The 27395-nt window shown below is 40.3% G+C and overlaps 2 protein-coding genes across 4 annotated transcripts in view; one reads left to right on the top strand and one right to left on the bottom strand.

The window, feature by feature from the left end:
- Mrrf (mitochondrial ribosome recycling factor) overlaps window positions 1-7186 on the bottom strand; it is a 58089-nt gene extending 50903 nt beyond the window's left edge. The window contains exon 1 of one of the 2 annotated variants that reach the window (XM_051185320.1): window positions 7091-7186. The gene's annotated coding sequence lies outside the window, so the exon portion shown is untranslated. The remainder of the gene's footprint in view (window positions 1-7090) is intronic. The other variant, XM_051185319.1, reaches the window with a different exon arrangement.
- Window positions 7187-7193: 7 nt separating this feature from the next.
- Window positions 7194-27185, top strand: Rbm18 (RNA binding motif protein 18). 2 transcript variants are annotated; one of them, XM_051185322.1, is made up of 6 exons: window positions 7194-7311; window positions 9929-10057; window positions 17452-17578; window positions 20307-20393; window positions 22131-22216; window positions 25289-27185. In XM_051185322.1, exons 2-6 carry the CDS (start codon window positions 9945-9947, stop codon window positions 25446-25448), a joined length of 573 nt encoding a protein of 190 aa, XP_051041279.1. In that variant the 5' UTR covers window positions 7194-7311; window positions 9929-9944; the 3' UTR covers window positions 25449-27185. The 2 variants fall into 2 exon arrangements, with proteins under 2 accessions (XP_051041279.1, XP_051041280.1); XM_051185323.1 differs by having other exon boundaries at window positions 7204-7311; window positions 9939-10057.
- Window positions 27186-27395: the final 210 nt, after the last annotated feature.

The raw sequence follows: 27395 nt of genomic DNA, 5'->3' as shown, positions 1-27395 counted from the left end.
ATTTTCTTTGGTTCCTTATGCACTGATTACCAATTAGAATGCACTTTAATTTGAGTCTGAAGCATGATTGAGGTTTGAGGTCTTCCACGGTCGAGAACTAGTAAATGCCAACATCCATTGAGTTAACACAAGTTATACACACTTCTGAGATGTTCAACCATACACGGATGCTATTGCTTCCTCTGAGACAGAACACAGTCCTAGCCAAAAAATATAACACTAAGAGTTTCTGCCAAGAAATTGGTTTTTAATTATCTAAAAATAAAGAACAATTAGTATCAAGTGTGTGGGAAAACTATCTTTGAAAATCGTATCTCATTTTTTAAAAACCTGCTAAAATGTTAATGGAGCATAACAGAAAAACAACAAGAGCAAGCATTCTGCAGCATGAGGGCATAAAATCCAGTCCCAGCTCCACCACTGACTAAATAAGAATTGCTGTATCTCCATCCTCTTCTGTAAAATGGAACTGGTACTTATTTCATCAAGCAGGTAAAACACTTGGCGTGGTGACTACTATACAGATAACAGGGACACACACACAAAAATAATATTTATTGATTGCTATCAGTTTCATTTCAAGGACTTCCATGCTAGGGTCAGATCTGACAAAGACACTTGCACATAAGTCAAGACTGATATTTAAAGTGGCCTAGATTGAGTCAGATGTGGGTGCGAATTTTTGCCTGGGGTAATCCATCTTTTCCCTATCAAGGAGAAAGATAAGCCTCGTTTAAAGATGAAATATATATATAAAACATCCAGCATGGTGCCTGATACACATAAACTGTTCAAGAGCTGTGATTTTTATTTGTAAATGGAGGTTTCTCTCCTGGCCTCCAGTTCCCAAATACTCAGAGGCTTAATATTAACTAAGATTGTTCAGCCAATGGCTCAGGCATATTAATGACTAGTTCTCACAATTAAATTAATTAATTTTTATTAATTTGTCTATCACCACATAGCTGTGGCTTACCGGTAATGTTCTGGCATATTACTTCTACAGAGGCTACATGGCATCTCCCCGACCCCTCCTTTCTTCTCTCCATATCTCTGTTTGGATTTCTTGCCTGGCTCTATTTTGCCTGGCCATTGGCCAAAACATCTTACAGAAGGGCATCCCATATCATCTCCCCTTTTCTGTCTAATTAAAAAGGAAGGTTTTAACTTTAACACTGTAAAATTACATATAACAAGACAGGTATCAAGCAAGAATTATAGTTAAGATATTTAGTCTATCTGTATTTGACAAAATTAGATACTCCATCATCTAACTTATCTTTGTAAGTCTAAAGTTTTATATCTAATTTATCTTTTATCATAACTAAAGGAAACTATAACTCCCTAGTCTTTCAACTATATCAAAGACCCCAGAAGAGTGAAATATTACCTAATGACAGGGACATGAGATTGCCTAGGCAGTTTCCCAATGTTCCCCTGTAACATTGGGGCACCATCTTCAGCCTACACACATCTGACAGACTTTTCTGTGAATAAGGATTCTCTGAAAGGCTGACTTGGCAAAGTTCAGCTGTCCTTTCTTTGGTGCCCTGCTTGTCCCACTTGGACAGCATACACTGTCGGCAGCTGAGGTGAAGGCACTTTTGCCACAAAGAAAGTAAACTCCATATGGAGTTTCTTCAATGCCCATCATCTTCTCTGAAGTAGTCTGCCAGGAGCAGACATGAGAAAAGACTGCTGAGAAAAGTCTGTTTTTAAAACATTTAAATGCTATATTCTGTAGGTCTTTGAAGTGTTTGAAAATTGCCTATCTGAAATATATTTTTGTATACCTAGAAAACCTATATGACTATAATTCTGGCTATTAGATGACTATTCACCTGTATTCTAATTATACATTACATTTTTAATTGAGGTGTATAAACACAATGCCTTAAACAAGAGTAGAAATATGAATACAGTATAACAAAATTAACTTTAAATTTGTATCTATAAACTAAATTCAATACAATGTAAAATATGTAAAATTAGCAGGTTTTTTTGGGGAGGTTAAAGTAGATTTCATAATCAACCCTTTTTCCCATCAGAATAATCTACCCTGGCCAGGCAGTGGTGACACACACTTTTAATCTCAGTACTTGGGAGGCAGAGACAGGTGGATCTATGTGAGTTCAAGGCCAGCCTGGTCTATAAAGAAAGTTCTGGAATAGGCTCCAAAGCTACACAGAAAAAAAAAAATCTGCCTCAAAAAACCAAAACAATAATAATCATAATCATCATCATCCCTTCTCCCAATCACTTCTATATTATACTCCCTTTCTTCTTTAGAAGAGTCTATGACCAATAACAAATTGTAACCAAATCCCATAAACAAAGACAAACATCCATAATCCATTTTTTGGGTTTTGCTTATTTATTAACCAATGGTAATTCACAGCATACAGAAGGGTACCCCACACCAATTACTGACGGTTGTTACCATCACTAATTCTTTTTAATGAAAAGAAAGTGAGCAACACACAATGCCACTTGTGGTGAGGCATGTCTGCAATCCTAGCAGTTAGGAGGTGTAAACGAAAGGAGTATGAGTTCAAGGTCATCCTCAGTTACACAGCACACTAGAGGCTAGCTAAAGCTAGATAAGATCCTGTCTTTAAACACACACAAACACATACATACACACACACACACACACACACACACAGAGAGAGAGAGAGAGAGAGAGAGAGAGAGAGAGAGAGAGAGGGGAGGGGAGGGGAGGGGAGGGAGGGGAAGGGAAGCAAAGGCAAACAATTTCTCCTGATGGAATTTTTTTTAACAAGTTATGCTGAATATCAGCAATCAGCATGTGGAGTCACAACAAACACAGAACTGGCCTGCTTGCCTTTCCATATTAACTCATTTACTCCTGTCAATAACACTGCAAATAAAGCATTATATCCCCCATTTTGCTGATGTTGTAACTGTGGCTCAGAGAAATTAAGTCACTGCCCAAGATATGGAACTAACAGTCTAATACTACTTAAAAACTGTTCACAAAAGTTTGGGTCTGGGTGATATTTCTAAATCTAAGTTTCTACCTAATATAGCCAATGCTCAACTCACATTTATATCCAAATATGGCTGTATAATAATGTCTAGTTTGGGTTTTTTAATTGACAGGGTCTCAACCTGGCTGCAGTGTGTACTTCCTGGAGTTCCTGTCCTGGGTCATAATGCCAATCCACAAAGCAACAGGAAACTAAAATGGGTTAGAGATAAACAACTTTTGACAGACAATTCAGCACCAAAAAGCAGGTCCAATACATGTGAACCGGAAGACAATTCTATAAATAAACCACATTGCTGGAATGCTTGAGACATACATTTCAATTGCACTGAAGCCAGGAAATTTCACAGTGGAAGTTTTTTGTTTGGTTGTGTTTTTTGGTTTTTTTTTTTTTTTTTTTTTTTTTTGTTTTGTTTTTTTGTTTTGGGTTTGGTTTGGTTTGGTTTTTGGTTTTCCAGACAGGTTTCTGTCTTGAAAGAGCCCTGGCTGTCCTGGAACTCAACCTGTAGACCATGCTGGCCTTGAACTCACAGGGACCCACCTGCCTCTGCTTCCCTGATTAAAGGCATGCTAGAATTAAAAGTATGCGCCACCCAGACACAGTGGAAGTTTAATAAAGCAATCCTTTGGGTCTCTAACCTTAAGAATATGAACACTCAAATCAGTATATGAAAGACTAAAACTGAAAAAGAAACTCCTTATGAGAATTTAATTATGTTCTAATAATATTAACCCACTCATAAAGAATCTGTTCCCCACTTACTACATATGTGACCTTGAGTAGGTTAGTCTTTCTCAGCAACAACTTCCACATCTTTTTTCACTTTAAATAACTAACATTTTAAATAATTATTATTTTATTTTTATTTTATGTGCATGCAGATATTTTGCCTGCATGTATGTATGTCTAAGGATTCCAGATGCCCTGGAACTGGAGTTACAGACTGTTGTGAGCTGCCGTGGGTGCTGGGAATTGAACCCAGGTCTTCTGGAAGAGCAGACAGTGCTCTTAACCACTGAGCCATCTCTTTTGCCCCCAAGTAACTAATATTTTAAAAATATTTTTGTTTACTCTTTAAGAGTTTTATACACTTATGAACCTACATCCTGGCTTATCCACTGTCCCAGCAACCCCTTCTAACCAGATGTGTACTAATATACAACATGCATTCCTAACATGTTTGAATACATAAAACCTTATATATAAAATATTTTCCCATTATTTAATTACCATATACATTTTACAAAATAAACTAATCTTTTATTTCGTAATGAGATTCTCCTGTTCCTAAGTTTTCAAATATGCCATTAAGGAGGCTGAAGAGAGGACTTGGAGGTTAAAACAATGGTTGTTCTAACATAGGATCTGGGTTTGATACTCAGTACGCACATGGTGGCTCATAACCATTTACATAACTCCCATCCTAGGGGATGGAACACCCTCTTCTGGCCTTCACAGGCACCAGGCATGCGCGTGTGCGTGCACACACACACACACACACACACACACAAGCAAAACACCCAAAGATATTTTGTGTGTGGGTGTGTGTGTGTGTAAGGATTCAGGCATTATGCTGCTGGCCTGCCCCTGTCACTTGGTAGAATACACTCAGGCAGTACCCTAGTCAGCCCAGGGTTCCATGATTACTAGTTTGAACTCAAGTGCACAGGACCTCTTTAAAAGAAAGACGGGCCATATGTTGGTGGCACAGGCCTTTAATCCCAGTACTCAGGAGGCAGAGGCAGAGGCAGGCAGATCTCTGTGAGTTTGAGGCCAACCTGGTCTACAGAGCAAGTTCCAGGACAACCTCCAAAGCAATACAGAGAAACCCTGTCTGGAAAAAAAACAAAATAAAGAAATAAATAAAAGAAAGACCCTGCCCACTTATGATCTCTTTCCTGCTGTTGCCCTGGGGCAGACAGGGCTTTTCCTGTCTCCCTCTTCTCTGTCTCTGTAACTCTTTTCTCTTTCCTTCCTCCGTTTTCCCTTTCTAATAAACTTCTCACTAAGCTCTGTCTGCCTGGCATGTTTATCCCCCACATCAGTCACTCTTGTCTGCCATGGAATCCCCTCAAACTTTATCGTAACAGGGGGTTCAAGACATGATTTCTTTGTGTAACAGCTCTAGCTGTCCTGGAACTTGCTCTGTAGACCAGGTTAGCCTTGAACTCACAGAAATCCACCACCCCTGCTTCCCAAATGCTGGAATTAAAGATGTGGACCATTCCTCTACCACCCTCCACCCCCATACCCCCACCATGCTCAATAATACATTTTTAAATAAATATGCTTGGAATGGTCTCCCCTTATCCCTTTACCATCATTGTTTGGTTGGTTGGTTGGTTGGTTTCATCTTAACCATCAGTCTGTCAGAGCAAAGGGTCTGTGGCCCCCTCTTCCAATTAGTCCATATTTCCTGAAACCCAGTTTTCACATCCAATACTTCATCACAGCACTTAGTTTTTAACAAAAAAGTAAATATTTGTGTAATTATTTGATCCTTGTCTAAGTATCTCCATATGGCTGTTGGCACTCCATGGACTAGTCTAGTAGACTAATCTATCTACTAATCTACTTGTTCACTACTATACCCTGAACTTAGTATAACACAAGAACACAGAGATCATATAAATGTCATAAGTACGCTAATAGAATTCCAGAAAGATTAAATCCTTGCCCAACATCAAAATGCCAAAATCTATACTTCCAATGGCAGGTCCTAGGATTGACTTCTCAACACTGCATCTGTTACGCCCCAACTTTTCAGTTCTTTGTTTAGAACAGGGTGTGCTCTTTTTCAAATTCATTATCATGTAAAGAAAGGTATTTGTAATATCTAACCCAACACAGCATGCAAATGTCCTTGGCACAAGCCAAAGAGGAATGATAAAAATTTAACAATATCCCCACCTCATCAATTCCCATCACATATATCTTTTGGATTCACAACTACTCATGTTCAAAACGCATGTATCACAGCTCTGCCAAGGACAGACACTGTAGCAAATCGTCTCCTAGCTTGGTTTTCCTCAGCCATTCACTGAAGGAATCAGATAAGGTTTCCAACCTTTCCAACTATGAGTTCTCCAAACTTCTGGGAAATGCAATGGAACATTCATTTCCTTCCCTTACAGGGAACCCTCACAAGCTATAGAAGATACAAAGGCCAAAATTCAGGATAAGGAAGGAATGCCTCCTGATGAGCAGAGGTTGATCTTGCTGGTAAACAGCTGGAAAACGGACATACTTTGTCTTACTACAACATTCAAAAGCCCACTCTTTGTCTTACGTTTTCATGGTGGGGCTAAGAAATGGAAGAAGTCTTTTTACACCACTCCCAGGAAGAATAAGCATAAAGAAAGTCAAGCTGACTGTGCTTATAAGGTATAAAAAAGGCAAAATTAGTCAACTTTGTTGAGTGTCCTTCTGATGAACGTGGTGCTGAGGTTTTCATGGCTACCCACTTTGACAAACATTACTGTGTCAAGTTTCTGACCTACTGCCTCATCCAACTAGAAGACAAGTAGTTGTGTATGAATTAATAAAAAGACAGGAACGGGGTGGGGGAAACCCCCGCGGGAAAGACGGCTTAGGCAAGAGTCCTGCTTCTAGACTTCCTAAGTATGTGATCTCAATCTCATTTGTAAAATTTGCCAGAGTAGTGGAAATGTTGAAGCACCATTGAAATGACAACTGTTTGCCCACAGGACCTCGAGTGACGATTTTAAAAGCCCAGGCGTTCGACTCAGGCTTGGGTGGCATTTAAACTCCATCACTCGGGAGCCGCGAAACCTAATAAAGATAACGCTGAGTTTTCGTTTCTTCATCACCTCCGCGCGTAGGGCTGTTCGGAAGAGGCAATATTCCTGTCAGGTGACGTCCTAAATATCAGGAATTATTTACCAAGTTTCTCGGAAAGACACGAGCCCCGCCCCCACCCTTGAGCCGGTAGAGGGACCAGAAGTCCCGACCGTGGACTTAAGGTTGAACCGTTGAACCAGTCCCTCCGAGGTCCTTGAAAAAGTGTCACTGGCACCTGGGCCCCACCCGCGCCTTGAGACCCCCTCCATGTCACTCACAAGTGATAGCCTGGATTGAAGAGAAACACGAGCGACAGCAGAGAAGGCGGTGCGGGCGTCATGACGTCATGGCGCGGCGCGGCGGCGCAGACGTAGCGCGTCACGGGCGGCCCGGCGGCGAGAAGTGTTTCAGCTGAGGTACCCTTACGTCCCTCGCTCGGACCCCGGCGTCGGAACCTGCTTTCGGGAATGAGCTGAGGGCACAGCTCCCAGGCTAGCAGGTGAGTAGCCGAAGCTCAGCGCCAACCTGGCCGTGGGGACCTTGGCGGACCCTGCCCTCACCAGCAGGCTTCTAGGCCCCGCCCCGGATTGTCCTTTTCCTGGCCCGGAAATAACAATTCCATAAGTGACCTTAGCAGCCAGGAATCGGGAAATCCTGGTTCCTGGCCTGACCCTGTTGTAGCGTTTAGGAATAAGCGACCCCAGCCCCCTCCTGGGTTCTACAGATGACACAGCTCAGCTGGGAGGGATAGCTGGACAGGCATTTTATGAACTTAACTCTTAAGGAGTTGTCTCCATTGCAAACCGCAAAAGATTTTGTAATTGCATACTACCTTAATAGACTTTTAAAAATCCATGTGCTGAGCTGTCACATATATACTCTTATTTAAAATAGCCACGAGATATAGGAATAATTGTCCCCATCTTTGGAAAGAAGACAATTGACTTGGTTTCATTCATTCTATAAGAAAATAGTACCAACTCTGAGCCATGCAGTGCACTCCATGCTGGGCGTAGAACTATGGACAAGGCAGGTAAGGCCCTGCGCTGTAGGCGCTTTTATTATTTTAGAAACATAGGCAAAAAGTAAACAATACATTATTCACATTATATGGGAAGGGGGAAAAGTGGCAGAGACAGGGAATGTGAGAAAGATATTTGAGGGAGATACTGTTACTAAAGGCACAATAATTGGAAAAGTCAATTTTGAATACAGATCTCTAGTCCCCTGTCTTGTATTCTTCCAATTGAAACATGGCATCTTTGGCATTTTTTAAGTGTTACTTTGGCATCTTTCAGTGTTACTGTTGCTTTTAGACCTGAGAACATCAGAAGTTCTAGCACTCAGTCCAAAGTAGTGCAACCCCATCACTTGACCTTTCTCATTGTTGTTTACAATATCTATCATTAATTAATTGAATCTTTTGCTTTTTTTTAAATTTAGTTCTGCTCTCCTTTTAAATATAAGCATTCTTTGGATAGGGACTATTTCCTACAGGGCTAAGCTCTGAGGCACTTCTATATATAGAAACACATGTTTTTTGTTTTGTGTATCTAGCAGGGAGGTCTAAAGTCTGGCATGGCCTGCTACTTTCCCTGTCCCTTTATTTTTCCTTTGTCATTGTATAGATTTATTAAAATTTATTTTTCAAATATCAACTTATTTCTTCGCAGCAACCTTAACTAGTAAGCAAAACAGGGTTTCTTTTTATGAATTTTTTTAGATTTATTTATTCTGTTTGCACAAGTCTTTTGCCTGCGTCTATGTATGTGTACCACATGTATGCAGTCACTGCAAAAGTCACAAGAGGGCATCTCATCTCCTGGAACTAAAATTAGAGATGGCTGTGAGCCACCAGGTGGGTCCTGGGAACCAAATCCCTCAGTCTTCTGCAAGATCAAAATGTGCACTTAACTGCTGAGCTATTTCTCCAGCCCCTCAAATTTTATATTAAAACATGAAGAAACTAGGCTGACAAGATGGCTTAGCTGGTAAATGTGCTTCCCATACAAGCCTGACAATCTGAGTTCAATCCCTAGGACCCAAGGAAAAGTGGAAGGAGAGAACCAACTCTTGAAAGTTATCTTCTAATCTCATCTGTACTAAATGATATGCACAAGCCCCCACCACCATGAAAATAAAGTAAATAAATAAGAACAAGGAAACCGAGGCACCTAGAAAAATAGCTGCAGTGGAAATGGAACAGTTTTAAGACAGGCTCCAGGCTCTCCGCTTTTTCCACCACTGCCTCTGCCACAGCCATCATTTGCCTTCTCTGTGAGATGAGGTACTTCAGAATTAAGACTAGTAATAATTATTGGTCTTGAATACTTGTAGAAATTGTGATTCTAAAAGCCTTAGGAGTATAACCTGGACCTTTATAAGATACTGTCCTCACAAGGGACTAAGGTGAAAAGTAGTTAAGTGACATGCTGAAAGTTACACTGTGAAAGCAGATAGTGAACTGTTAATAACTAAGGACATCTGTCTTTTGTTTTTACCAAAACAATAAACTTCATGATCAATAGCCAATGTATATTGACTACTTACTGTTGTTAAATACAGTGTCTGGTGAGTTTTTTAAATATATGTAATATTCACAACAACCCTATAAAATAAGAACTACTGCCTCTAATTTTACATTTGAGGAAATTGAGGCCTTTAAAATTCAGACAATTAACTAAGTCACACAACCTGCTTTCAAATCCAGCTGTAAGTGTGGCATCTGTCCTCACATTTCTTGTGCCACCTCCTTCCTGTGCTGAATTGCTCCAAGAAGTATAAAAAGCTGTTATTCCCTCCCCATTCCCTTCAACACTGTCAAGACTGTCTTCTCGGTGCTTTCCTGTTTGCCCCCCACCCCAGAGTATCATGTGGTGATAGTGGCTTTGGCCTCCTGCCTCAGGAAGACTCAAGACTCTTACCTCTTATCCTAAATGGCAGTTCTGGCTGCTAGAAGGGTTGTCTCAAGGAAACAGGTGTGAGGTCCCGGTTGGAAACAACAGGCCTCTGAAGGACTACCCAGAGAGCATGCCTTCCTTGGATAAACTGCATGTGAAATCTCATGTTCACACAATTGTTCCACGCCCCTGCCTGAATGCTCACACTGCCTTTAGTATTCCTTAGAGATTGATGGAAACAGAAACCAAAACTCTTCCCCTGGAGAACGCATCCATCCTTTCAGAGGGCTCTCTACAGGAAGGACACCGATTATGGATTGGCAACCTGGACCCCAAAATCACAGAGTAAGTCCTGATTACTTAGTTAATTATGTGCAGAGGTGTGGTGTCTGCTGCAGATGCTCGGGGACTTGAGAGCAGCACTGAGCACCCTGATCCCTTCATTTGGTTTGAATTTTCCTTTGATGGAGACATGATGCTGTTTTTAGCCTATTCCTATTTTTCAAACATTTGCACTCCACAACTATAAGGACACAACGTTGGATTTCCTTCAAGCAAAGCTTCATCCTTCTTATTCAGCAAAGAGTAGAACTCTTTGCCAGCTGTTTGACTCTATACCCAGTGGTTACGAGGAATTTTTCCAGAGCCACTTGAGGCACATTTTGTCGCTCTCAGAATGGAGGAACAAGAAACAGTCTTGGGTTCTTTGCAAATTGACATTTGGGCCCCATTTGACCAACTGCTCTAAGCAGCCACATAACCATAGAAAGTGAGAGTGGGAAGGAATCTTAGAGATCACCCTAGTCCCTTTGGCATTCACTCATTCATTAAATTCAGAGTGCCTGCTGTGTCCCTAGCACCATGCTGAGCAGCTTAAGCAAGAGAAGCCTTGTGATAAAGTAAATCTGAAAGAAGCCACTTGTAAAACCAGACTTCTGGGCCAATGAGGGAAAAGAGGTGCTGAAGCCTTTTGTCAGCTGCCATTCTTCTGGCAATCCTTAAGTAAGCTCCATGGATTGAGATCACTTGGGGACCTCTGATACCATCCAACTCTCTTTCCTTATAACGAAGGAACAGAGGGTCTAAGAGGCAGAATTACCTTGCCCAAGATCACATTACTAATTGAATATAATAGTCCTGACTCCCACTCTTTCCATCAGAGCCATTATAGTGAAAAGGAATATCTTGGCAGAGAATTAATAAGTTTTTCTTTCCACACTTGTTTTGAGGAAGGAAGGTGTTGGTTGGTAGCAGAATAGCAAAGGGTAAGGAGACTGACTGACCTGCGTGGAATCAGTACTTAAAGAGAGTATGGGACAAATCAGCAGTCCTAAGTGGGCTAAACAGAGAATAAGAGAGGTAACCTGCTTATTTGGGTCTGGGATGAGGTATGTTTAAGAATGAGATTAGGAAAGAGGAAAAGAGATGTGATTTTACATCACAACACCAAGTTTAGCTCCTAAACCTGCAAAAGCTCAAATCAGATATGTGCAGATATCATTGGGTGTCCATATAAGTTAAAGAGCTATTAAAGATATGTGTCTTCATGCCATGTTACTGTGGTCATGGGAACACTGGGATGTAGATTGAATTTAATTTCTTCTCTTATGACTTTGAAGATAGATGTGTGAATCAACATAAGCTCCTAATTATTATCTGTTCATCTAAGTTTTTCCATCATTTAAAACCCAGGCTTAGCCGGGCGTTGGTGGCGCACGCCTTTAATCCCAGCTCTCAGGAGGCAGAGGCAGGCCAGCCTGGTCCACAGAGTGAGTGCCAGACAGGTTCCAAAACAATACAGAGAAACCCTATCTCCAAAAACAAACAAACAACTCAGGCTCACCAGAGTGGTTTCCATTCCCACCTCTCCTTGTCTGAGTGGAAATCTAAAGCATGGAAACAATGTTAGTTGTGTTAACTGTAGTTCCAGGTAATGAGACTCTTGTGCTGATTGTGTCCTGCTGCCCATCAGAGGGTTCACAAGGGCAACTGCCCGTGGGTTTATGGCATATTAAGTATATGAATGTACTCCTAAGTTACATCTTTAACAGGAACATTCAATTAAGACTTTCCCATTGATAATTTCAGTCAAAAGTGAACATTAAATGCCAAGTGTAGGTCAGGGCCTTGCTGGCTAGAAGTACTATGTTCCATGTGTAGTATTCTACTTCAGTATTGCCAAAACCACTTTCTCTGTTTTCCTTCAATGACTTCCTTACCTTGAAATGATTTGTCTTAAACAAACTGATTGTAATTTCTTTTCTTTTTTCTTTTTTTATTTTCCTTTGGTTTTTTGAGACAGGGTTTTTCTCTGTGGTTTTGGAGGCTGTCCTGGAACTAGCTCTTGCATACCAGGCTGGTCTTGAACTCACAGAGATTCACCTGCCTCTGCCTCCCGAGTGCTGGAACTAAAGGTGTGTACCACCACCACCCGGCACATAATTTATTTTCAAAAACAGTTGTCAGTTGTCGATCAGAGCTTTTGGTTCACATGAAAGCTTTGTGTCAGTTTACTAAATTTTGTGAGGCTTACAGAAACATTATTTTCTTCAAGTTGCTCAAATGCATGAACTTTTAGATCCTGCTTCTCAAAAAGGGTAGAAAATAGTGAACCTAGTTAAATAATTAACATACAGTTGCTCCCCAGCATTAAAGGAATATGAACGAACACATGGTTCTTGTGTTGTCAGTTGAATCCAAATCTCTAACCTTCTAATGACTCACAAGAACAGTTTACAAAATGCCTTCCAGTTTTCCTAATTAAGCTCACCCAACCAAAAACTGCTGCCACTTCCTAATATTTCTTCTTCACCCGACCCTTCATTCTCTTTCCTGAGCCTGTAACCCACTCCCTAACACTTCTTTCCTAACCTCTTCCAAAAGTTGGTTTGAATGTCTTTCCTTGAGAAATGTTCTCTTCTTTTAGGAAACAAAGCATGTATTTACTGTCTGAATGGTTACAGTGATAGGGGGTGGGTTTTTTGTTAGTATTTTATACATAGGAGTGTTTGATTGCATTTCTGTCCGGTGCACCATGTGTATGACTAACGCCTGCATAGACCAGAAGAGAACACGACATCCTCTTGAGGAACTGGAGTTACAAATTTTTGTGAGCCACCATGTGGATACTAGGAATGGAATCCAGGTCCTCTGGAAAAGCATCCCATATTTTATCCACAGGGTCGTCTCTCCAGCCCCAATGGTAGTATTTTAAACAACATTTAAACAATACATTTTGTCATTAATTTTGCCCACATTTATTTTGTGATTAGTTCTAGTTGCCCTGTGTAATTTCTGTGTTTCTTGGTTATTAACATGAATTCTTCTGAAGCTTCTTACTAGGCTATCCATCAGTTTCCTTTCAAGAATATTGACAGTCTGATGCTCAAACATTAGGGTCTTTGTGCTCATGGTGATTCCTTACATGTGGTTCAGATCATAAACTCTTGGATCCTGCTCTTCTTGGTGTAGATATGGTGAGACTATATGAATAATTAAAATACAATCACTCCCAAATATTGCTGTATTTTATGGTAGAGCTTTTAGGAATGTAGAATGGTTGTCTTGTCGAAACTGCTTTAGAACTGTGCTGCATGCCAGAAGCATCCATGTGACTAAGTAGATCTTGGAGACTTGAAGGAGTGGTCAAGCCTAAACACTGTTCTAATTCCTCAGCTTCATTGTACCTCATGTTTTTGTAAAGTGAGAATGTTCAACTAAATAACAGAAAAATTTCAACTAATACTGTGTGAAGCTCTCTTGTTTCACCTCATAACATCTTAGGTGAGGGGGAAAGATTTACCCTTTATAGGAAAAGGAACATTACAAGGGTTGGCTCAATGACAAAGGAGTTTATGATAGCTCTAGTTTCCTCCTCCCTAAAATTCAGCACAACTTTGATCAGATATTCTGATAGTTGGAGTAACTGAACAATCCTGACCTAAAGCATCCTGGAGACCCAGACTATAAGATTAGAACATTATCTCTAAATATCATCACTATTTTCAGCCAAAGAGTTAGTATCCACACATGTTAATTTGCTGTGCTGTACCTGAGTACTGACTTTCTTATTCAGATATTAAATGTGCTCTGTAAAATAAGTATAACATTTGCATTGTATGAAATTGTGAGAGAGAACATCAGTGGAAATTTCAATAGTGCATTCTAAGCGGAGAGAAAATCATGAATAAAAGTGTGTAAGTCTGGGTAAGAAAGTTGGATATGAGCAGATCCAAAAGGACCTTTGGCTTAAGGCAAGGATAAGTACTAATTGGTAATGAAGAAGCAGTTGGATAGGTAGAACACTAACGGGTAAAGATGGATTAAAGATGGATTCTTTACATTGTATTTAGACGATTTGAATTTCCTATTAAAAAAAAAAAAAAAGTCACTGGATGTTAACAAGTGTTAACAAGAACCTGATACCAAGACAGGGATTTTTGGGGCGCTGCACATGTGCAAGGCAAATTGGAAGGAGCAAGACTGAGGATGCAGGTTCTAGGAGATACTGTTACTGCTGCCATGCGGATGGGGACAGTGAGCTTGGCGATTGCTGGGTGAGTCTGAGATGTGAAAAACAGGAATTGAAGAAAAGTGGAGAGTAAAGATGATTCTGAAGGGTGTACTAGTTTTGTTTTGAGCATGGGGCTCAAACCCATGGCCTGTGTCCCAGAGGTCTTGACTGAGTAGTGTAAACAACTCAAGTCACCACTGACCATGGGGTAGTTTGTGATGAAGAAGTCAGTTTGCCACACATTGAGTAAACTTAAAGGCCAAGAGGTAGAGAGCCAGCCAAATGCAAGTGTCCTTCAGGTGCTGACTTCTGCTGACTGGATAAACCAGAACTCAATGAGAATAGATGCCTGAGCCTGTTGACAGCAGAGTTCTACCATGTCTCTCTCAGCCTGCTTCATACTCTTCCTTCATGGACTGTGGCTTGAATGAAACAGTGTTTATTGTTCGCTTACTTAAATCTGAGATAATAAAGCATTTAGTAAGGTGTGTGGCACAGGACAAAAGGACTCTCAGAGTAATTTCTATAGACTTATGAAGAAAATTTTCTCTAAAAACTTTACATACTAAAATATTTTTGTGTGTGTATATACAGATGGATGGATGGATGGATGGATGGATGGATGGATGGATGGATGGATGGATGGATATACTAAAAAGAAAATCCTAAAGGTCATTTCATTGGCTTTCTGCTTCCTGTAACGTCAAATCAAAATTCCCTGACTACTCTCATCTACTCTCTTCCAATAAGTCAAGCTTCATTCACCTTTCTCTTTGCATGGTGTTCACTCCCACTGATGCTGCATTCAAATATCCCCCTTTCTCAAGCTTTCCTATTGTGTGTGTGTGTGTACATGCACATCCGTGCTCTATATGAAATGTACAACTGCTCACAGTTATGTACACATTGCTGCCTCCTAACCAGCATTGAAGGCCTGGAAGACACTTTATTCACCTACAGGTCCTGATGCCTAATTAGTCCTCAGCACACAGTAGGTATTTGTTTTAACATGTATACAGGTGATTGCTTCTGTGCCACCAGGCAGGAAGGCTGTTTTAATGACTCACTAGAAGAAAGCACTGATTGGGTTACAGAAATGTGTGTGGGACAGGTGGATATACTAATTCTCCTGAAGACAGCAGGGTGCACGTTTCATTAAGGGAAGCCAGCCACTGATGAGGGCTGAACTCCCATAGCCCAGCAGCAGATAAAAGTACTTGCAGATGTGAAAGCAAGAGGCTTCGAGCTTTTTTTTCCACTATCAGAGCCTGCAGTTCCCATCTCCAGGAAGCAACGTAGTAAACATTTCATTCCTTTTGTTTCAGTGTTCCGATAATTTCAAGAAATTATCAAACAAGAAAAGAAATCCTAGAGAAGTTGAAAGACATAGACCTAAGCAGATGTTCCTGGAATCTTAAGGTCACACTTCTCAGGCAGCATGTGTTTGTTAGTTTTACAATGAATAATCTGTTGGCATTTTTTTCCTGAGTAAATTAAAATTCATTTCCTAGGAAATGCCAGTTGCATTACCTTCCTGCTATTTAGCAGAACGGAGCTAATGAAAAGATAGCTATGCCATAGTAGCCTTAAGTTTTGTTTTGTTTTAAATGGGTTTGACCCACCATTCTATGGCATTGACATGATGTGAAGGTTTGAATGGGTGTAGTAAGAGCAGGTGTGGCTATGAATTAAAGCCTGTGGGGGGGAGACTCAGCCTTGCTGTAGCCTGTCCAGATAATCAAAAATGGAGGTTTATGCTAGAGTGCTAGAGATGTCTCTCAGTTCCTTCCAGGAGTTCTGCCTTCTCACTGGGTGATTGAGGCCTCCTAATGGGAGATGGTAATTAAGTACCGTTTTTTGTGATTGCTTTCCTTTTCAAAACCAGCCCAAGGACCAGATAACTCCTCAATGGCTCTTGGTAGCCTTTCTAGCTGGCCCAATACTAGACCCCTGTGTTGTATCTTGGTATCAGACTCCTGACTAACTGTAATGGACTTGCTTATTGATGCACATTAGTGTCAGATTTAGTGCAGTGTCTGAAGTATTTCCTATCTCTGCTTCCCAAAGAAGATCTTGCTCAAGAATAAAATCTTGGTGAGTTTCTTCTAGCAGACAGCATGAATATAAATGTGCCCACAAAGACTTTACTGACTCCCTGTGGGGTAGAATTCCGAGTAGTAACAGATTTAGCATGTGGGCTGATACCTTTTTAGTATCAAGGGGACAGCATTGTTTAGAGAAAGCCTTGACTCCATTTGAATAGCTTAGAGGGTGCCAGGAGGAAGGCCAGAGGAAAAGGAAATGGGAGAGCTGTTGGTTTGTCTCACCCTTACATTGGATGACAGGAAGTCAGAATGTAGGTCGGCCACAGCAACCTGCTAAGGCTACATCTGTTTGAATAACTTAAAAATCTTGTAGAAACCAAATGAGTTGTAAGAGTAGGGAGTACAAGAAAAGGGTAAACAGGATGGCAAGTGATAGTTTGGTGAACCTCTGCTTCAATAAACTCCTTCCTTGACTCTTTTTTATTTGACCATACCCCACAGTATGTACCGTGTTACAGAAACTGAGGTTGGCTGATTCACAGAGCTGGCTAGTGAGTGTCCCCTACATAGTGAGCCCAGCCTCAGTCACATTTGGCTTCCACATTGTTCTAGTTTCCATTGCTCCTAGAGGCCAGTGGAAGTGCCACTAGCTATGTTTGAGTCCTAGCAGAGTCACTACAAAGTCCAATAGAGAGGAGTTTTAGGGCTAGTTTTTGTTTGTGTGACTATGGATGGTTTTACAATTTTGTTTATTTTTAATATAGGGTGGATTTAGGGAGTGTGTGTGTGTGTGTGTTTCTTATGAAGTTATATTCACAAATGCTATTTATTTCATTGCCAAGAAATTTAAAAAATAAATCGACACTATTTTTGAGCTTTTCTTGAAAAGAAAAACAAACAGTACTTGTGGGCAGACAGCTGTTTGTTAGGTGTGTTTTTTTTGTTTGGTATTTTGTGTTGGACAGGCACACAGGCATGACATTTCTAGTTCCCATTCCTAGTGGAAGTGAACAATCCTGTTTCCCAAATAAAATAATACACCAGTTTGAGAATTTTTTTTTTTTTTTTTTTTTTTTTTTTTTTTTTTGCCTGAGGTGCATTATCTTCCTCTTTTATCTCACATTTGAGACTGAACAACCAACATTCCTGGAGTGGACTCATGGGCTCTTCTGTCTCCACAGATACCACCTCCTCAAGCTCCTCCAGAAGTTTGGCAAGGTGAAGCAATTTGACTTCCTCTTCCACAAGTCAGGTGCTTTGGAGGGCCAGCCCCGAGGATACTGTTTTGTTAACTTTGAAACTAAGCAGGTAATTCAGCTCCCTCTCTCTCTCCTAGTCTGCACTTTGTCACTCATTTTTATATCTCTTGACCACCAGACTTCACGGGCAGGAGTCGTGTCTGGTTATTCTCTTTGTGCCTCACACTGAGCACTAATGGGTATGTTCCTTCCACCAGTGAATTCAAGTAGTGCAGCTTGCACAAGGTTCCTCTCCCTGAGCTCAAGCTGTAAGGTGACTGGTTCCTACTGACTGCATGATTTGGGATGCCATTGTTGAGCATGTGACAGCCACTCTTCCTATCTTGTTTTGTTTGATGCTGAGTTCTAACCCCATCACCCACATAAAGGCCAGGCATAGTGACACACATCTATAATCCCAATGCTTCGGGGTGGGGGGCAGAGGGTGGAACAAGCAAAAAATCTGAGCTCAGTGGCCAGCCAGTCTAACCAGTCATGAGTTACAGGTTAGGTGAGGCCACAAAAACAAGGTAATAAGCAGTGGGAGAATGTACCACATTAACCTGCACCACATGCATGGGCCTGCACATAGCACTTGGATTACACATATGCATACATTTTATGTGTGTGTGAACACACACATACAAAATACATATATATCTTTCTCGATGTCTCAACATTAAATGCATGCAAATTTCTTTTATTTTTGTGATGTTGGGATTAAACCCAGGGCCAGTCTATCTGTTTGTTTGTTTGTTTTTGAGACACCCTCAAAACAAACTGTCTCAAAACAAAAAAACTATAATTTCTGGTGTTACATGACCCCCAATGGTTAGTTATATGAGTCACCACCAGTGACTGACTAATATATTAGGATATTAGGGAGTGGGTATTTTTATAAATGTACATTCACTGCATTTAGGGAAATGTAATGAATGCAGTCATCAAAAGGCATAATTTTAGCCAGGTGTAATGGTTTACACCTTTAATCCTAGCACTCAGGAGCAGACAGAGGCATATGGATCTCTAATTTTGAGGCATACCTGGTCTACAGAATGAGTTCCAGGACAACTAAGGCTACATGGAAAAATTCTGTCTTTAAAAAAAGAAAGGCATAATTTTTCTTAATATAGTTGGCACAGCTAGGAATGGTTGTACATGCCTGTAATCTAGCTCTTAGGACACTAAAGAGAGAAGATTAAGAGTTGGAGGGTAGCCTGGGTTACATAGTAAGAAAAAAAATACAGTTACCAGAATGCCTACCAGAGTGATGTGTGGGAATGCTAAGACTATACAAGGACATAATCTACCTTTACTAGTGCGAGTATTTTTTATTTCCTCTAATTTTAAAGATATAACAGGCAACAAATGACATGTTATTTTAATTATCCACTCCTTTTTTGGAAGCAATTAAAGAATGTTCATTTGATAACCATTTTTAAATGTTTTTCGTGGTGAAGATTCTTACAAACAACTAAAATCAGAGATCACATTAGGAACACATGTTCATTTTAAAGCCCTGTTCTAGTGGTTACAATGCATACTTTATATTCCTGTATCTTTTATTATTACCTTTGAGCAAGTCTCTTTTGGCCTCAGTTTTCATTATGTATGTATGCATGCATGCATGCACATATACATATACATATATATATGTATATATATATATATATATGGGATAAATAAAGAGGTTGTCTTTTTACAAAGCTGGGAGGCTATGAAGATATATATATAAGTATATGTATGATATAGTACAGTTGGCATTCAGTATTAAATTTGTGAACTTTGAAACCAAGTACAGAGATGGAAATTGTGGAAATTGTTCTTTTACAATACTTATCCCATTGGCCTCTACTGCTGCTGATACTGCAGAACTAATAGAGCACTGTGGATATTCTAAGCCACCAAGTGAAACAAGAACGTGTCTCTTGTCTAGCACTATGTGTGTTGTAGTGGAGCATTGCCTGTAAATAGCCAGCCAATGCCTCATACACATGGATAGTGGATTATATGAATATTATGCTGCTGAGTGCTGAAGACTCACTGGTGTTGTCAGCTTGGCATGCTTGTGTGTGTTACTCCACAGCCTCAGATGCACCCTGCCATTAAGGTCTTCCTTAAGGGCCTCTTCTCCCCTGCTAGAGGTGGGTTGAATGCCTTGGTTGAATGCCTCATAGATACCCAAGGGGCAAAGAGGGTTTATCAGGATGGAGAAGCATGGTCAGGTTTGCTTAGAGTAACTTTGTACTATGTCTGATCAGGGAAGGGTAAGGGGAGTTTGTGCTCTGGAACTGGGTGTATAGATTGTCTCACACAGGGACTGGCTCCTGCTCTTTCAAGACTGATTTCTCCCAGAGCCTTATCTGTGTGTGAGGCTATAGTCCAGGATACGGCTTCAGAGTTCCTGAAGGGAGCACAGTTCCTTGATGTAGTCTGTGCTATGCCAGCTAAAGCATGTGTGTAGAAAGAGACCTGATAGGGCAGTGCTGGCAGCTAACACTCAGAAGCCACCTGCTCTGTATGCCATACCTTCTAAGTACTCACACCAGCCCTAGGGACAAGTAGTGACCATATTACAGCTGACAAATGCCAAAAAATGACAGGATTTGAAATGTCATTTCAATTTTAAAAAATTCAGATGCTGTTGTTTTGCCATTCTAAATTATAAGCCATTAGCCAAGTTACCAAAAGCAATTTGTTTAGAAATGTATCCACTGCAACTTACTAAGGCCCTCTGAGAATACAGATAACAATTTGAATTTGAATTTCTGAATAACTATTGTCCCTCTCTTAAACAGGAAGCAGAACAAGCCATTCAGTGTCTCAATGGCAAGCTGGCACTGTCTAAGAAGTTGGTGGTACGATGGGCCCATGCTCAAGTCAAGGTAAGTCTAGGAGAGACAGACAGCATCCTGCCTCATCCTAACCAAGTCTCTGAAGAAGAGCTCCCACCCCTCCATTTGTATCCCAGCCTCTTCATCTGGAACAGCATGCTTTTCTCACCTGCTGCTGTATCTTGTCCATTTTTTCTTTTGAAAAGCATCTCAGGAAGAGAGCAAGATCCTTAATTGTGGCACATGGCCACACAGATCCTGTTTTTTGTTTGATTGTTGCATGTGGCTGATATGTACACTCAAACCTTTGTCTTTTTCTTTTTTTTAATGGTAGTTGTTCTTTGGAAGGAAAATAGTTACTTACTTTTTTAAATTAGTTGCTGTGGACATTAATAGACTCTTCCCAGCCTCATATCTCTAAGGAAAGTTTGGATGTATTTATTGTTCTAAATGTTTGAAAAATGAGTAGTTTCTCTGTACTTAAAGCATGGCAGTCTCCTTCCTCCAGAGGTCTGGAGAGTTACTGTAGTGTAGGTTTGTGGGTTTATATGTCTCCAGGCCCTGAGAAATGGCACAATGCCCTGCCCATCTTACAGTTCATCTCTTGGGGGAAAGTACTAGAAAAGCTGTGGCCATTTTTTTTTTTTTTTTTAAAGTAAGAAAGTTATTCTGGGGGCTGGAGAGATAGCTAAGGTTAAGAGCACTGCCTGATCTTCCTGAGTTCAATTCCCAGCAACCACATGGTGACTCACAACCATCTAACATGAGATCTGGTGCCCTCTTCTGGTGTGCAGGCAAATAGGCAGACAGAACACTATATGTAATAAAAATAAGTAAATACATTTTAAAAATATTTTTTTAAAAAATGGTATTCTGTTCTTGCTGGTCCAGCTGGCATAGAGGTGATGGTGAAATATGTAGACTGGAACAGTCCCAAGAAACAGATCACTTCCCAGCACTCTTCCCATAAGGACTCAGAGTAAACCAACATTCAAATGGAGATTCTCTGCTGAAAAGCAGATCATAAAACTGTGAGGCCTGTGAGCGTCTTAGGTTGTGATGGGGTGAGCATACTTGGTATCTAAAACAGAATTACCAAATGTTTTTACTCAGAATAAAATCAAGTGTCATTTGCTACACTGGCTGGTGTTTGCTCATCCTGCATCTCATTGAAAAGGCAAATAGCAGAAATCATCCTTGATCCTGTCTCCCATATGAAATCTCTACCTCATGGTTCCTTTTTGACCAGAGGCTCCTGATTGTTCCTTAATACCACACTTACTTTTCACAACAAGTACATCATTATCTGACATAAAACTAAGCTCCTTTACTATGTGATGTTCCTTGTATCCACCACTGAACGTGTTACTACTACTCTTCTCCACTCACATCTATTAATAGTTGAATATTATGCTTGATACTTTGCAAAATCTACCAGAATTTTAAAGTGTTTTGAATAACACTATATTCAAATATTGTAGAGGCAATATATAGCAGTTTAAGAATGTAAGAGGGTAGCCCTGCTATGCATTTATACCATCTGTGAAATTCTTCCTCTCCCAGTAAAAAGGACTAATTGACTAGACAAGCTTTTTTCCAGACTTCTTTTTCTAAACTGACTACTTTCGGGCCAAAACTATGAGGATTTTTGCGTTAATATTCAGTATAAAACATTGTCTAGAAATACCCTGTAATAAACTGGGTGGGGTCAGCATGTTTTAACCATGCACTACAGTCGGGGATGCTTTCTGCCCAGGTGAAATGATTTACCCTTCTTTTGACTTTCAGAGATATGATCATAACAAGAATGATAAGATCCTCCCCATAAGCCTTGAGCCATCCTCAAGCACAGAACCTACTCAGTCTAACCTCAGGTAAGGTGCCATCTGTAGGAGTGTCATTCAACAGGCCAGTCATTTTCTTTCTCCATGTCTTCATATGTAGCTTAGTGACTGTAGAATACAACCAACAGCTGGTTTGTTGTATTAGGAAAAGTGTTCAGTATATATGTCCTCCCCCCCACTAACCCTGCCACCATGATCATGTACCACCATTTATAGAATTCATTCATTCAGAAAAGAACAGGTTTAATTGTCACATACCATGCTGGGGAGAAGCAACATCAGTCACAGGGCTTACCCTGAAAACACGCATTCTTAAGACCTCAGTCTCTGGTGTTTCCATCATATACTGATTCCTCCCTGACTATATCTTCTCTTATGTTTGCAGAAATTTAATTCTATGTACCCTTGCAGCAACTATAATAGTTTTGTTCCAGTTTGTATGAATTGTCAGTTGCTTCTTTGGAGTTAATTCAAAACAGGGACATAAGACTTGAGTAGAAAAAGGGAAGTTAAGTGGGTGGTTGAGCAGAAGCAGTGTGTGTGTGTGTGTATGTGTGTGGTGTTTTGGGGTTTTGTTGTTTTTGTTTTTTCTTTTTTTTGCACTGTCGCTTAGGGGAAATTTTTAACAATAACAGTAATAGTACCCAAGATCTGTTGAACTTTATATAATCAAGAACTCATAAGTACTTTATTTTATCTTTTATTAGCATATACCCTTTAATACCATAAAAAGCACTTTACATATGGGAAAACTGAAGCTTAGAAAAGTGAAGTATCATGGCTAGAACCATGCTGGTAGTAAATAACAGGCCTAACGGACCATCTTTTTACCCACTACTTCAAAATGTCACCAGGTTAAAACTGTAAAGATGTGTATTAAAGGAAGAAAGTATTCGAAGCAACACCCATGGTTCAGAAATCAACAGTTATACTCAGTCTATTGTAAGATTATAAAGTCTGTGATACCTGTTTGGATGAAACACCAGACAGGAAGGAAACATGTCCTCCTTATATATTGATGTGCCCTGAGCCACACAGACTTAAAAGCATCTCACTAAATTGCAAGAGGAGGAGATGGTCTTGAAATTATCTACATAAAAAATAAACATGATTTCCTTATTGTCATTGAGAACTCATATCCATATGCCATCGTCACCATAAAATAAGATCTCCATGGAGATTTTTATAGCTCTGCTGTAATGATTTCTGAATTTATGCTTGATGGTGTCCATGTTACAGTGAAGAAGCTTTAACTTCTTAGCCTCTGTACTTACAGCTTGTTTATTAGATAGCCTGATGTTTTCCATCCCCTATTCAATCCAAAGAATCTCAGCTATCATCTTTCTATTTACCACTGTGCCTAAGTAGAGGAGGTTGTTTCCCTGTAACTCATACAGATCAAGCTCTGGCTGTCTCATTGGGAGAAGAAGTGCCAAATAAAATACATTTTAGTGATACATCAGGATTTTATTACAATGTAGGGCTTCTTCTACTGCTGATGCAAAAAAAAACTGCATATATTTGTGGGATCTGTGTGATGTTTGAACAACTGCATGTGGGGAAAGTGTCTGTCTCCTCACAATTGTTCACTTGTTGACTTAGGTTTTTAGATTGTTTCCCATGAAAATGTATTAATGTTCAACCCTTGTATGCCCTTTGAGGACCTCTAGAAGACCATATGGACACTCCCTACAAATTTCTCTCACTAGCTATAGATCATTGGCAGCATCAAGAATGAAAGATGGGGACTATGTGAGACAACACGTTACTGCCTGAGTGCTTTGTAGTTTAGTCCAGCATTTGCAGTGACCACAGTCAGAATTAACCACCTCATGGCTCATGCAGCACCTCCTCAGTTCCTCCCTTCTGTGTCTGCAAAGCTATGCAGCTCCCTCTCTGATGGAGAGAAAACAGCAAAGAAACAGAACCCTAGCCCTGTGGTTTGTTAGCCTTGTGCACTTTGGGCATGTTTATGCCCAAGAGGCTACATTTATCACATAAAATCCTGAGGGTTAACTCTCTTGGGTTATTAGAAGAAGTAGAAGCAGTAAAGTCCTGAGGATGGTGGGTATCTGGCTTACTGTAACATTTGGGTTTTTTGTTTGTTTATTTGTTTGTTGTTTTTTCCAATTTTTTATTTTTTTATTTCATTTTACATTCCAACCACAGTTCTCCTTCCCACCTCTCTTCCCACCCCCACCCCCCCAACTCCTCCCAACTTCCTTCATCCCCTTCCTTCCCAGCCTACCCCCAGTCCACTCCTCATGGTTAAAGGCTCCCATGAGGAATAAAACGTAGTCTGGTATACTAGGTTGGGGCAGGGTCTGGCCCCTCTCCCATGCATTAAGACTGAGCATGGCATTCTACCCTACGGAATGGACTCCAACAAGCTACCTCATGTACCAGGTTTGTCTTGTGTTCCTACTGCCTCTGATAGTTGTTAATAAAAGGAAACCTGGGGCTGTAGACATGGCTCAGCAGTTAATGGCACTGGCTGTTCTTCCAGGGAACATGGGTTCGATTCACAGCACCAACATGGCGGTTCACAGCCCATCTGTAAGCTAGTTCTAGGGGATCTTCTAGACTCCAGGGGCACCAGGCACAAATATATCTGCAGGCAAAACATCTATACACATAAAAGAGGAAACAAAGACTCGATAAGATTTCTAGAATTTTTTTCTGATAATTGGTGATTGAAAAGGTATGGTAGTTAGTGTACTAGTTAGTAACATGGGGTTTTGAGCCAATTTGTATCTAAATCTCAACTCTAACTAGCCATTTAACAATTACAAAATAAAACCTATAACCTACCTTCTAAAGTCATTGTCAATCCTATCTTTGCTTTCTGACAAGCATTGAGATGCCGCCTGGTGTCTGTGTCTGAAGACTGACTATATAAGGCCATATGAAGTATGCAAAACTGTGCCTGGACTTATAATATAAAAACATGACTGATTTTCAGACTTTATTTTTCTTGGTTCGTGTTTATAATTTAATGTCATGTGGCTTCCCCAATACACATCAGCGTAAGAAAGGGGAAAGATGCAAGGGTTTTCTGAATGTACCCAGGCCCATTCTGATCTTCTGCTGTCCTTTTTCCAGTGTCACTGCAAAGATAAAAGCCATTGAAGCGAAGCTGAAAATGATGGCAGAAAACCCTGATGCAGAATACCCAGCAGCACCTGTTTATTCCTACTTTAAACCACCAGATAAGAAAAGGACTACTCCTTACTCTAGAACAGCTTGGAAGTCTCGAAGATGATGGTGAATTAATTACCAGAGCCGCAAAAGCAAATGGTCTCCATGTTTGAAGTCATTCTCCTTTGTACTCTGTAGATGTGAATGGTCCTGACAACAGTACAGTTACATGTTAGGGCTGCTAACATAACGCGTTTGGTATTTATATGGATGTGTCTTCCTTGAACTGTGTGTGAAGCTGAGAATCATCCAGAATAAATAGGAATGTGTCCAAACTGTGATTTGAACACTGAGCTGCTCTAGTTGGGTACTTTGTTTGGATCTGTAACACCAGAAACACAGTGTGCCAGAGAGAAAAGCATACAAAGTTGTTCTTTAAATCAGGAAACTAAATTTATTAACATCCACCAAAAAACTTTTTAACATTTTTTATGTATACACATCTTTTCAACATAAACAAAAAATAAGGGCGAGGGTGGGAAGTGAGAGACATCTTCAGTCATTTTTAGAACTATTTGAGAATAAACTGTAGAAATCCTTCATTTGGACTAAAAAGAATTCTTGGCAAAAAGCAACTAATCCCTTGAGTGAATGTTGTAGCAATCTGTTTAAGAATTATGCTTTTTATTTCCAAATCTCAATTAGGAAAATGTGGTGTATGTTTTAAAATTGTTTATGTCAACAAAGTGTAGAATCAAATCTAGCATTTTACACCATAGCAGATATTCTATTTGGAAATCAGCTTTTACTCTTTGGCAATCATGGTTTTAAATCTGAGTAACCTTGCCTTCTGTAATACCAAACGTTATTACTAACCTGGATTTTAATACACTTACTATATGAGGCCATTTTTATAGCATGAGATTGTTCCAGTTAGAATCGAATCATGAGCAGTCTAACTAGAAAAGCAAAATTTCTTGGAAAACCTAAAGTTTACTATATTGGTCACTTTCCAGCATTACTTTCTGACAGTTCTGTGGGGTTATGAGAAGTGGCTGAGTGACCTAATGCAGCTAAGGAGGGCAGTGCAGTGAGCACTAGGAGGCAGCAGCCAGTGCTTGTGCACTAAGACCATAACAACCACATGTGTTCTGTCATTTTGGAAAACTTGCACGGCTTAAAAGTGAGCCTTATTCTGACAGCATGCTTCCCCCAGATATCTTTGTCTCTTTGGACATACTGAATATGATAGTATAGAGACATAGACAGCCTCGGGTATGTGTTTCTTCAGCTCAGTGGATCGTTTTGGTGCCATACCTGACAGACTGTTTCATTAGCAGCACCATTCTTCACTGGGCAAGTCACTGTCACTCACCTCAGGTGCCACTCATGATGACTTGGATTGTAGAAATGCAAGTCGCCCTGAGGTTAAGACTCTTGATTTGACCTCTGAGGTTTCAGAGTCCACAGATCTGCTTCAGAGGAATTCTTACCAATTGTCCCAAGGCTGGTCTTTTTAGCTACCTTTATCGAATAATTTCTGAATTTATTAGTTGTTTGCATCTATGATGCAAGAAACTCTCCTTCCACCCATTCAGGAAAGTGGGAACAATGGCTCCCATTTGTCTGGTGATGTCTTAGAGTATAGTATTTACTGTTTCATCCTTAGGTTTTCAAAGGATTGTGGTGGAGTAGAACTTGAAGCCAATAGCCTTCTATTTTTAATAGGAACCTAGAAAATACTTAGGATTATCTAGAGTTGTTTCTTTAGAAACTAGAACTATTTATTTGTATTTAAGCAATGTCTATGATTTGTACCAATTCTCACCTCTCTATGTGAATAAACGCAAGACGGTATCTATGTGGTTGTATCGTCCTTCATCCTTGTACTGGGTCACAGCTCTCTGACAGGCTGGTTCCACTCAGATTGGCCAGCAAGTCCAGGTGATGCACTACCTTCAAGGGCCTTCTCTTCTCAAGGCTCCACAGACCCAGTCGCTTCACTCTTCGCCTGCCTGACTTTGCCATTAGAATTGAAGGGGGCTAGAGGGTCTCAGGGCACAGGTGATTG

This window comes from Phodopus roborovskii, unplaced genomic scaffold (genome assembly GCF_943737965.1).
Source record: "Phodopus roborovskii unplaced genomic scaffold, PHOROB, whole genome shotgun sequence".
Lineage (NCBI taxonomy): Eukaryota > Metazoa > Chordata > Mammalia > Rodentia > Cricetidae > Phodopus > Phodopus roborovskii.
Note: the sequence above shows the minus strand (reverse complement) of the source record. Positions and strands in the feature narration are given on the sequence as shown.

Excerpts from the sequence above, each read along its gene's own strand:
- Rbm18 (XM_051185322.1), top strand. The coding sequence starts at position 9,945 with ATGGAAACAGAAACCAAAACTCTTCCCCTGGAGAACGCATCCATCCTT. Across the intron at positions 17,579-20,306 it reads TTAACTTTGAAACTAAGCAG|GAAGCAGAACAAGCCATTCA; the intron begins GTAATTCAGCTC and ends TCTCTTAAACAG. Across the intron at positions 22,217-25,288 it reads CCTACTCAGTCTAACCTCAG|TGTCACTGCAAAGATAAAAG; the intron begins GTAAGGTGCCAT and ends TCCTTTTTCCAG.